Source organism: Hippocampus comes, unplaced genomic scaffold (genome assembly GCF_001891065.2).
Source record: "Hippocampus comes isolate QL1 unplaced genomic scaffold, H_comes_QL1_v1.1 scaffold318, whole genome shotgun sequence".
Taxonomy (NCBI): Eukaryota; Metazoa; Chordata; class Actinopteri; order Syngnathiformes; family Syngnathidae; genus Hippocampus; species Hippocampus comes.
In genome coordinates, this window is record NW_017805777.1 from 128,640 (window position 1) to 140,412 (window position 11,773).

Sequence of the window (11,773 nt, forward strand, 5' to 3'; positions counted from 1 at the left end):
ACACACGCACGCACGCACGCACGCACACACACACACACACACACACACACACACACACACACACACACACACACACACACACACACACACACGATACAATCTTACAAATGATTTGTAGCTACTAGATATTATTTGCCTCATTTTCTTGGCAATGCTGACGACATCATTGTGCCACTTTTCTCTTGTAAATAAAACGAGTCAAGTCACGAGTCCTGGGCAGGGGACCATCATATTCTCACATGCTCGCCTCAATATTTTATTTTAGAATAACATTATTATTGCAGAGTGATCCGTCGCTATTTCGCGGTTCGTTTATCGCGGCCTCGTGCATCGCGTGGATTTTTTCAGACAAATTCTTTTTTTTTAAATGCTACTTCGCGGATTTCCGTCTATCGTGGGTGGTTTTGGTCCCCATTAACCGCGATAAATGGTGGATTACTGTCGTAGTATTTAAAAAAAACACTCACATTCATCTCATATTACATCCACTTTGTTCTCATTCGTTTTCTTCAATCTTGTAAAATACCACCCCTTTTTTGACACAATACTGTCATTCACGACTTCGACCACGAGGTGGCACCAGTGTGTGTGTGTGTCACTGAGGCATTTGTAGCTACGAGGTATTATTTGCCTCATTTTCTTGGTCATGCAAACGATATCATTGTGACACTTTACTCTTATAAATGAGTCAAGTCACGAGTCCTGGGCAAGGGATCATCACGAACTCATGTGCTCGCCTCAATCATATTTTATTTTAGAATAACATTATTATTGTAGTAGTATTAAAAAAAAAACGATGGCAGAGGTGTCGAAACATCAACATTTCTTGTTTTCCAAAAAAGCCTTACATAACCACATGGCGCCGCGAGAGTGGCTGCCTTTCCAGCAGCCACTTTGTTCTCATCATACGTTTTCTTCCATCTTTTTTTCCACGAAACTGTCATTCACGACTTCGACCACGAGGTGGCACCAGTCTAAACTACGGGGGTCCCCCAAAGTTAACCCTGCGAGGGCCACCTCACTTTTCTCTGACGGGCCGGGGTCAATTTGTCCCCCCAAAAATCTGAAAATAAATAACATGATGAATGACATAAATAAGAACCGATCAAGTATTCTCTGACCGAATCTTTTCGCCTGATGGCAGAGGTGTCGAAACGTAAACATTTCTTGTTTTCCAAAAAGCCTTACATAACCACATATTAACCCCCCAAAAATCTGAAAGTAAATAACATTATGAATGACATAAATAATAACCGATCAAGTATTCTCTGACCGAATCTTTTCGCCATGATTCCATTTTATTTAGCAGGGGGTGTGCCCAGGATTTGTTTTCTCGTTTTTTGCAGTGAAGGCTTTCAGAGGGGCTCTGACTCCAGAAGCTTGGAATCGAACGTTACGTTCTGTGCATGTACAAGTCTCGATCACGCGGTCAGACTGCAAAAAAAAAAAAAAAAAACTGCTCATGTATCTCTGGTATTGTTCAGGGGGGGGGCAAAATGTGGAGGCGTGCCGTCGTTTGGGGGCCGATGAGAGACACCTTCGAAAATGTCTGCTACATTTTGATTAAGAAAATAAAACAATCAATAAAATGACCTCCGTCGTCAAAGAGCCACCAGACGTCGATGGTTCCTTTGCCTTGTTTCTTCTTGAACTGCTGACTGGACTCTTGGAGGCGCTGGTCGCTCGCACTCAGAGTCGCTTTGCCATCTACACACACACACACACAGATTGACAGACTTGCCGAGTTCATTTGTTCAGTAACCAAGATGGTAACTCAGTCTGACTTAAAAGTTGTTGAGGTTGCATTGAGATACTAATCATCACAATAATCCTAATAATAATAATAATTGGTCCATCACCTCCAATGATGAGCGGGCTGCTCCGGTCGTGAGCTGCCTTGGACGGACTCGAGTCTGACTCCGAGTCTTTGGTCAGAGCGAAGGTCACCGGGGTGTCCTTGCTGACCGGAGGCTTCTCATGGGAGCAAGACAGCTCGTCTGCGAGGAATGCAAAGAAACCGCACACGCGCTGGACTTTTTCGCTCATCAAAATCGGCAAATCCGCTGGGATTAGTTCATGATGAATCAATCGGACATGTCAGGTGACACTCTGGTTCCAACTGGTGCGCTCGAAATGGAACTATTGTACGCCAAGAGGCACTCGGAGATCAACTGATGATGTCTGCGTGTCAGGAGAGACTCCGGGAGAGTCGACTGATGTCCGCGTAGCTCTAAAATGTACCAGAGGACATTGACATCCGGCTAAGGAACGCAAAGAAAACCGCACACGCGCTGGACTTTTTCGCTCATCGAAATCGGCAAATCCGCTGGGATTAGTTCATGATGAATCAATCGGACATGTCAGGTGACACTCTGGTTCCAACTGGTGCGCTCGAAATGGAACTATTGTACGCCAAGAGGCACTCGGAGATCAACTGATGATGTCTGCGTGTCAGGAGAGACTCCGGGAGAGTCGACTGATGTCCGCGTAGCTCTAAAATGTACCAGAGGACATTGACATCCGGCAGTCTTCACTCTGGCATCGGCCTGGAGGTCAACGTGATGACTCTGTGATTGGCTGATGATGCCCGCATGAAGCTCTGCTAAATCAGGGACATTCTGGGATCGATTGATTGACAGTGATTTGAAATTGGAGCGGCAAATTGATGCCTGGTGACACTGGTTCCAACAGGTGCGCTCGAAATGGAACTATCATACGCCAAGAGGCACTCGGAGATCAACTGATGATGTCTGCGTGTCTGATACGTCAGGAGAGACTCCGGGAGAGTCGACTGATGTCCGCGTAGCTCTAAAATGTACCAGAGGACATTGACATCCGGCTGTCTTCACTCTGGCATCTGCCTGGAGTTCAACGTGATGACTCTGTGATTGGCTGATCAGGGACACTGTGGGATCGATTGATAGACAGTGATTTGAAATTGGAGCGGCAAATTGATGCCGTTGTTCAATCCGGCTTCTTTCATCTTGGCCAGCTAGCGAAAGTCAAGCCCGTTTGTTCTCAAGAGGCACTTTCAAGCAGCCATTCGTGCCTTTGCCACATCTCGGCTGCATGACTGTCATGCACTTGGATTTTGGAGTCAGACAATCCTCCATCAAGCTTCTCCAGTTGGTCCAGAAAGCCGCCGCTCGCCTCTTGACTGCTCCTCTAAAAGACTCAACTCATTTTTAGTCTTTGGCTTTTGCCTCAGCATGGGACTTGATTTTGACTTGGTCTGTTTTCGGGCTTCCTACTATATTTGAAAACGTATTTCATAGTTTTGTCCGATGAGTCCGAGGGGTCCCCCAAATTCGGTCGGTGAGAGCCGTTCCCATGCGTCGCCGGGTGCTGCTGTTTTGGTGAGCGACCGGGCCATCGTTGCCACTGACCTTGTCCTTGGATGTGAGAGACGTCCAGACCCTCAGCAAGCCTCAGGATCACCATGCCGAACTGCAGGTCAAAGGCGTCACTGCGCAACAACACCCGCGACGCATCGGTGAAGACGACGACGACAGAGAAGATGAACATGAAGGCGTTTCCTACTGGATGATGTTGATGTACGTCTCCACGTCGTTCATCTGACCCTCCATCCAGTTGTTCTTGAAGCCCAGCACCAGAGTGTTGGGTTTCAGGCGGCCCAGACCCACTGACTGGATAGGGAGACACCGGCGTCACTCAACACTGCAATCGATGAAACAACGAGGGGGGGACGCGGGGGACTGTTGTCGCCACCTGCAGCAGGAAGTGCGCGCCGTGTCTGAGCGTGTCGGAGAAGACGGGAGCGTAGAAAGCTTTGATGCGCTTCTTGTTGAGCCAACGCTGACAGCTGATTTTGACTCGGTCTGTTTTGGGGGTTCCTACTATATTTGAAAACGTATTTTATTGTTTTGTCCGATGAGTCCGAGGGGTACCCCAAATTCGGCCGGTGAGAGCCTTTCCCCTGCGTCGCCGGGTGCTGCTGTTTTGGTGAGCAACCGGGCCATTAGTTGCCACTGACCTTGTCCTTGGATGTGAGAGACGTCCAGACCCTCAGCAAGCCTCAGGATCACCATGCCGAACTGCAGGTCAAAGGCGTCACTGCGCAACAACACCCGCGACGCATCGGTGAAGACGACGACGACAGAGAAGATGAACATGAAGGCGTTTCCTACTGGATGATGTTGATGTACGTCTCCACGTCGTTCATCTGACCCTCCATCCAGTTGTTCTTGAAGCCCAGCACCAGAGTGTTGGGTTTCAGGCGGCCCAGACCCACTGACTGGACAGGGAGACACCGGCGTCACTCAACACTCCAATCGATGAAACAACGAGGGGAGGTGGTGGGGAGAACAGGGAGTGTTGTCGCCACCTGCAGCAGGAAGTGCGCGCCGTGTCTGAGCGTGTCGGAGAAGACGGGAGCGTAGAAAGCTTTGATGCGCTTCTTGTTGAGCCAACGCTGACAGCGTGCGTGCTCCTGAGACGCCTCCTTCACGTTGGGACGTCGACACGCCTGCAAGGGGGCGGGGCTCGTCATCGGGTTGTCGCGCGACGAAAGAGAGAGCTTTGAAACGGGGGTACGTACGATCCGGACGTGTCCGCACACCATCAGGCCCACGTTCTTGGTGAAGGAATGGACCAGCTGCAGCAGAGCGGGCCGAGCGCTCGGGTACCCGGTCAGGACCAAACACTGAGGCCTGCCGGCAGCACAAACCTCAACGCTCGACACACAAAGACACTCTTGACATCGGCCGATGACGTCTGCGGAAGCAGCCGATGGCGTCTTTGTGGCTCTTCGACAATGCGCCGGGAGACCGCCTCGGCGTCTGCATGATTCTGACCCGCCGGGAGATTTGAAAGATGAATTTGCTCGGTTGTCACGTCACTCAGTGACAGGCTGCTCACGTCTACGTGAATCTACAATCTGCCTGCAGCCACTTTGGACTCGACCGGCGATGCCTGCTCGAATCTCTGGTGCGCCGGGAGGCACTTTGGGATCAACCGATGACGTCTTTGTGGCTCCAATACGTAGACGGGTATTGGAGCCACGATGATGTCTGTCCGAATGAATCTGGTGCCGTGAATCCATCGAGTCTCAACACATTCTGGGAGCGTCTTGTTTTTTGCTCCAACACAGCCCCCCCCCCCCCCCCCCCCCCCCCCCCCTTTGAGCTCACCTGAAGTTCTTGACATGGTCCTCCACACCGGTCAGGTTGAGACATTGCGTGAGCGCCTGGTTGTAGATGAGAGCCTGAGTGGACGATCCCCAGTTGACGTCTTGCGCACGCACGCGCCGACGTGATCGAGAGGATGGGAAGAAGGCAGCGGTGAGCGCGGAGGGGAGGCGCACGCGTAAGCCAGAGTGCGCTGGAGGCTCGCTCACCGGGCTTCTTGTAGCTAACGTAGATGTAGAGCGCCAGGACAATGAGCAGCGTGACGAGAGCCGCCCACCAGTTGATGACAAACATCACCACGCAGCACAAGATGGCGCCCAGCAGGGACACCCACATGTTGTAGTACTTGAAGCTGGGACGCCACCCTGGGGGGGGGACGGGACGGCAAGGACTGAATGAATACTTGACAATCAGTTAAGTGGACAAAAGTACTGGCTGACATCCAGAACATCCATGATCGTACAGCACCCGGTTTTTGCCTCACTCGTGACATGTACTCGTCAGGAGGGAGTCAAGTCAAATTTGTCCCACGTGGCTTTTCCGTCCACGAGTGAAGCCTTCGAGCTCACCTGGAGAGTTGGCCAGCGAGGCGTGGAAGACGGAGAAGTTGATGAGCGCGTAGGACGCCAAGAAAAAGTTGGAGATGATCGGAGCGATGATGTTCAACTCGGCTGAGAGGAAAAAGAAAAAATGAGCCACGAATGGAGCGGGGGCGTCTCCGTCGGCCGATATCGAGCGTCGGTGGGCTACCGATGAGGATGAAGGCGAGGCCGATGCCCCCCCCACCAACCCCCGCGCACACACAAACACAACTTGACGCCGACATCGTCATCATTTTCTGCTATTTTCTTTCTGGCCTTTTTGGGCGATTGAAAAAAAACAAACGAACATAAGTTCCAGTTCTGATAAGAAAATTTCCATCAATTTTTTTATTTGTGAGCCAGTTTGTTTTGCAAAAAATATTGCTCATAATGAATACGCTGACAGCGGGAGCTTCTGCTTCGGAAATTAAAATCAAATACTTTTAATTCTTCAAATCCAATCCTGTGGTCATATTTGCACCTCTTAAAATCAAAACGGTGTCATTCATTTGCTCCAGGGAAGTGCAGAAGGCATTTGGGGAAATCAAACTTACATTTTTAAACTCATGAGTCGAGAATGAAACCAATTTTACTCCAATTACAGTGGCTGCATGTAAACACATTTATAGGCAGATTTTTGCGCCCCCAAGACAAACATGTCACAAGTCTGACAAGACCGACGAAGGACGTAATCATCCTGCTGCTCTAAAATTCGATAAAGCCTGCGTACGTTTCCAAATAGCGTGCAGGGTGCACCCCCAAGACAAACATGTCACAGGTCTGACAAGACCGACGAAGGACGTAATTATCCTGCTCCTCTAAAATTCGATAAAGCCGTGCGTACGTTTCCAAATAGCGTGCAGGGTGCACCCCGCCTGCCGGCCGAAGACGGCTGGGATGGGCTCAAGCGTGCCCGCGACGCTCCTGAAAATAATCGGCTCAGATGGAGGATGGATTTTTCAAAAGATCGATTTTGTTATTTCGTTTTGATTCCGCCTTTTTTTCCCGATATAATGTCTCTGGCGCCCTCTGTTGGCCGGCTGCCAATGCCAACGTGTGTGATACAATCTCGTAAATAGCAAAGAATCAATAAAGGGAGCTTCGTGACATTTCCTTCAACACAGATCAATGCCATTTTTTTTGTCCTGAAAAAAATGGAAGCAAGGTGGACCCAAATGGCCAAAATAGTTCAGCGGTTTTGTCGTGTTTTTCCTACCTGGAAAACTTTTGGCGCGCTGACCAGTGAGGCCAGGGCGGACGACAAGGTGGCCGAGAAAATTCCCGCTGTGATGAGAGGCCCGAAGGCCGATGCCAGACTCATCGCCTGCAAGGCAAATAATTTGACTGCTCATCATTCGAGTCGCGCTTTGCTGAATGGACATTCTATTAGGACTTGTTTTCGGTCCTCGGGCAAAGACCGTCAACATTTCTTCAGTCCTTGTAAAGTGAAAACAATAAGCCAGACAAAAGGGTTGTCAACAACCCTGCCAAATGTGAATGGTTAGAAAAATAACCTGGTTACTCAAAGCCTTTAAAATCGAACAAAAGGTTGAGGTTAGTTTTCTCCCCTCTCAAAGGTTGTGGTCGTTGAAACCCCGGCCCCCCCCCCCCCCCCCCAGGGGCAATCAAATGCCAGTCGTCGTCCAGAATGGATGCTACTTTGTCTAACATCTTTCTTATGTCTACACATGGAATCGAGACCAGCTTTTTTCATGCCGCAACAACGAGGCGCTCTAAAGGCCACGCCAGTGGACGATCTGAAGGGAGGATGTATTCTCGGCGGGTTGGTATTGCGAGCTTGCTAAGTGCATGACGCACTCCCCCAAAATCAAGTCAAGCGAGATGAGTGCGACATAGCAACAATTATCGTCTTCGGATTTATTTTCAAACAAATATCGGAAGTCACTTGACGGGATCTTGAGAGACGTGTGTCAGAATCAAATACCGGCACGTTATCTCATCTCACACGGCCAAACTGAAATTTCAGTCGCTTGTGTGCATGTGTGTGGGAGTGCCTCAACAATGTGTCGATTCATGACGACAAGAAGCTTGTGACTCACAACAACTGCGACACTGTTGCTCCCAAGCGCGGGCACACACACGCTGATGTGGAGACGGGCCCGGGTGGCCATCTTACCTGGAAGTCATTCATGAGTCCGTACTGGCATCCTCCCTCTTTACAGATGGAGAAGTCGTACCCCAACGTACAAGCGGCGGCGTCCGTGCAGTTGACGGTGTCGCTCAGCGTGTCATTGACATCGCCCGTAGCGTCTCTCACCATGCACGAGCCTGAAGGATCGTTGCCAAGCACGTCGGTTAGCGTAGCGTAGCGTAGCGTAGCATCGCCATGCCAGATGATGATGATGATGATGATGTCACAGAGCGGTCGCCCACCTGCAGAGATGGCCACGCCCACGTAGGTGAGGCCCGTGATGAGGATGGCGAGCAGCGTTCCTTTGGGGATGGCGGACTGGGGGTCCTTTCAAGGATGGACAGACACCACACCAACGATTGGACCCGTGTCGAGAATCACTCCCGACCCACTCGATAGTGACCCCAAACTACACATCGCGGTTCATCGTTTGCGACCCACCGTCCAGGATTCTTAAGCGATCGTTTTGATGAGCGTTGGTCACACTTACGCTGAGGTCCCCGGAGATGTTGGCTCCCGCCAGGATCCCGGTGGCCGCCGGGAAGAAGATGGCGAACACGGAGAAGAAGGTCTCGTCGTCCCGGAAGTCTGGGCCCAGGTTTTCCACAAATATCGCCGCTGCGGAAATGACAAAGCATCTCAGACGAGTTCAAAGCAACAGCTGACGCGACGCAAGACCATTTTAACCAATCGGTAATCTTAAAAGTCAAGGACTGAATCTGGGTTCTTGCGATAACGATGCGTCCGGAAGCACCGTTGAGCTCGGTCGGCAATGCGGCGGTCATCGATCTGGACTTGACCGATGACGTCAGAGGCTCAGAGGTAGTATCATCTGTGACGTGTCCAAACTTCTCTCAGATTGGTGAAGGATCTCTCGCGGGCCAGGGGTTGCTCTGGGATCAGTGGGTCATGGCTGCCTGAATCTGGGACATCAGGAGAAACTCGGGGATCGGCTGATGATGTCTGGATGGAACGGATATGTCGGGAGACACTCGGGGATCTCAAGATGATCTCGGTTGATGTCCTTTCAGATCGGTTGGATGTTTGGATGGTTGGAGAAGGTACCAAGTGGTACGTAGTCTGGGAGTGGTTGAGTTTGTCTGCAGGGCTTCAAGTAGGATCATTTCTGTATTCATCTCCAATGTGTCAGGAATGCTCCGAGATGAGCATTCAGAGTCAGTCGGGATCTTTCGTGAGCCTGCGGGAGTTACCCTGGGATCGGTTGAGGATGGCTGATTGCAACGCATGTGTCAGGAGACGCTCTGGGACCAGAGAGGTCATTTGCGCACGGTCCCAGAGTGGACCAAGAGTTACTCAATGCTTGGTTGACGATGACTTAACTGTCGCGACTAATTTCAAGTGCAGGGGTAGGGAACGGCGGTTCCTTGAGAGCCATAACCTGCCCGCCTGGTTGAGATCTCTCTCTCTCTCTACGTCACCATACCCGATTCTTCAAACGCTCAACTCAGCGGCGAGGTCTGTAGAACCTTAAAACGGTCACGATCGATGGGATCAGGTGTGTTCGAGTCGGGAGAGATCGAAGACCGGCGCGGTACGGCTCTCGTGGAACCGCAGTTCCCGACCCCGTTGCTCTAACGGCTCAGGAACATTCTGAGATCATCTTTTAAGGATCTCTCATGTGCCAGGAGTTATTCTGCGATCGGCTGCTGGTGTCTGTAGGAACGCTCAAAGATCGATTCGCAGCGTTTTGGAAAAAGCCTCATATTTGCCTGACTTTGATAGCCAAAGAAGCCTCTGGGCTTCTTGTCCTGGGAAGGTATCAGGCTTCCGATGAAGTAATTTGCGATGGCGGCCAGCAGGACGAGCAGCAGCACGATCTGAGCCTTGGCCTCCCACTCCATCCCGGCCACCGAGATGCCCAGCAGCAGGATGACGGTCAGCGTGCCCACGATGCGGATGTCGTTCAGCTCGTCCGTCATCAGGGCGTCCACGTCCTGGAAACCAAGCCCGAGGGAGAGACAATGAAGAAAAGCGGCGCCATCAAAGGCTGCCGGGAGGCCTTCCTCACGTTGAGCATCTCCACCACCGTCTCGGCGAAGCCGACCACGTACATGGCCACCGCCACCGCGTTTGCAAAAGCGAAGATGAGGCCGATGGAGCCCCCGAACTCTGGACCCAAGCTCCTGGAGATCAGGTAGTAAGCGCCACCTGCAAACACACACGCTGCGGGGTGTCACGGGGACCGATGTCGTCCGCCTCTTCGACGAGGGCAAAGCATTTGGGAGACTTTCACCTCCCCGGACGAAGCCGTTGGTGGCGATGGCGGAGGTGGACAGACCCGTGATGGTGGTCACCAACGTGGCCATCAGGATGATGCCGATGGTCAGTCCTGCGCACAAATGGAACGTGCGTTAGCTCATCCCGGCGCTCGTGTTCGGCGACGAGGAAGCGACGGTGTACCGATGCCGGCCTGTCCCACAATCCACGACATCCGGATGAAGAGCATCACGCCCCAGATGTTCAGCATGCAGCGCACCTGCAGAGAATGCCACATGATGACCTCCGCCCCCGGCGTCGCGCCGTCCCCGGTGACTCCTTTGTGCTCCTAAATTTTGAACACCTTTCATAGGTCAAGTTTCGGGCCCGATCAGACGGACGGCTGCCTCGAAACCCACCTCAGAGCACAGGAGCGTCTTCGAGGATAATCGTGCGAGACACAAGCTGGTCTGCCTTTGGTCGTCTTTGATAAGGGGAGGGGCAAAATGGCACCAAAAGCGGGCGCATTGTCTTTGTCGTTACCGCAAAATTGGGCCATTTTTCAAGTTGAACTTAAAGGGAAGGATTTATCCTTTGTATGGCTGACCGTACCAGGACTCCTTTGACCCAACCGAACTTGATGGCGGCTCCTTTGGTCTCCTTGACCGCCCGGGGCGGTGTGTGTGTGTGTGTGTGTGTGTGTGTGTGTGTGTGTGTGTGTGTGTGCAGTGGCGTCATCAGTCGCACACATGCTCAAGGAGGCACGTTGACTCACACAGACTCGCTCCTTTGTGTTCCCTTCATTTGGTCCACCCGAGACTTGAGAACACGGGTGTCAAACTCAAGGCCCGGGGGCCAGATCTGGCCCGCCATGTCATTTTATGTGGCCCGCGAAGGCAAATCAATCATGTCAACTTCTACAATGATTGCTAAAATCTGGACCAAAATGTCAACTTCACATACATAATAAATAAGTGAGATATTGTCACCGTTTTCTTGTGAACAAATCCCTCATTACACTCATTTAAACAATCGTTGAGTACACCAATATTCTTGACTTCATTATGTTTTCACAGTCATCACGGCCCTCCAAGAGAAACGGTCACTGCCACGACAAAAATGAGTTTGACACCCCTTCTTTAGAACATCAAGTTGAAGGGATTTTTTTTTTTTACGTTTTCCCCTCACATTTCGTTTTCCCCTAACATCGTCAACTGAAAGCAACCTGTTGTTATTGAACTGGAGGAAAAAAAGGTTTGAGAATGATTTCAAAGATAAGCAAATGTCCTCAAGTGTCGCTAGTAGTACATTCAAAACCGATTCCAATGTCCAAAGCGAAAACATCGAGAGATCTATCTTTGTTGTAATACGCGCCGCCGAATGGCATTTTATGGCACCGACCTTGTCGAGTTGGTCGTGGAGCTCGGCGAGCGAGGGTCTGTTCATCTTCTCGCCGAGCGTGGCGTCCGTGTGGCGGTAGAAGTCGATGTTGGGCACGGCGTCCACCGTGTTGTGTCCGAAGGTCCTCATGTAGTACGTGTTGGAGTGCGTGTCCGACACCTGCGTCTGCCCCGTGCCCGTCGAGTGCAGGCTGACCGAGTCGCCCCGCGGCCCGTCCGGCTCCAGGAAAACGTCCGGCGGGAGCCCGATGTCGTCGGGGTCGCATATGCCCGGCC

The 11,773-nt window shown here is 51.4% G+C and overlaps 1 protein-coding gene across 1 annotated transcript in view; it reads right to left on the reverse strand.

The window, feature by feature from the left end:
* Positions 1 to 11,771, reverse strand: part of LOC109524644 (solute carrier family 12 member 2-like) — a gene marked incomplete at its 5' end in the record, with an annotated part of 13,430 nt that extends 1,659 nt beyond the window's left edge. Inside the window, 21 exons of the mRNA XM_019884646.1 lie at positions 1,557 to 1,707; positions 1,860 to 1,997; positions 3,995 to 4,074; positions 4,149 to 4,255; positions 4,346 to 4,486; positions 4,559 to 4,670; positions 5,151 to 5,250; positions 5,357 to 5,512; positions 5,717 to 5,818; positions 5,898 to 5,959; positions 6,037 to 6,049; positions 6,923 to 7,052; positions 7,866 to 8,017; positions 8,123 to 8,207; positions 8,371 to 8,498; positions 9,616 to 9,835; positions 9,910 to 10,049; positions 10,135 to 10,230; positions 10,302 to 10,377; positions 10,710 to 10,777; positions 11,468 to 11,771. Of these exons, the coding sequence (XP_019740205.1) occupies positions 1,557 to 1,707; positions 1,860 to 1,997; positions 3,995 to 4,074; positions 4,149 to 4,255; positions 4,346 to 4,486; positions 4,559 to 4,670; positions 5,151 to 5,250; positions 5,357 to 5,512; positions 5,717 to 5,818; positions 5,898 to 5,959; positions 6,037 to 6,049; positions 6,923 to 7,052; positions 7,866 to 8,017; positions 8,123 to 8,207; positions 8,371 to 8,498; positions 9,616 to 9,835; positions 9,910 to 10,049; positions 10,135 to 10,230; positions 10,302 to 10,377; positions 10,710 to 10,777; positions 11,468 to 11,771 (2,561 nt within the window). The remainder of the gene's footprint in view (positions 1 to 1,556; positions 1,708 to 1,859; positions 1,998 to 3,994; positions 4,075 to 4,148; positions 4,256 to 4,345; positions 4,487 to 4,558; positions 4,671 to 5,150; positions 5,251 to 5,356; positions 5,513 to 5,716; positions 5,819 to 5,897; positions 5,960 to 6,036; positions 6,050 to 6,922; positions 7,053 to 7,865; positions 8,018 to 8,122; positions 8,208 to 8,370; positions 8,499 to 9,615; positions 9,836 to 9,909; positions 10,050 to 10,134; positions 10,231 to 10,301; positions 10,378 to 10,709; positions 10,778 to 11,467) is intronic.
* Positions 11,772 to 11,773: the final 2 nt, after the last annotated feature.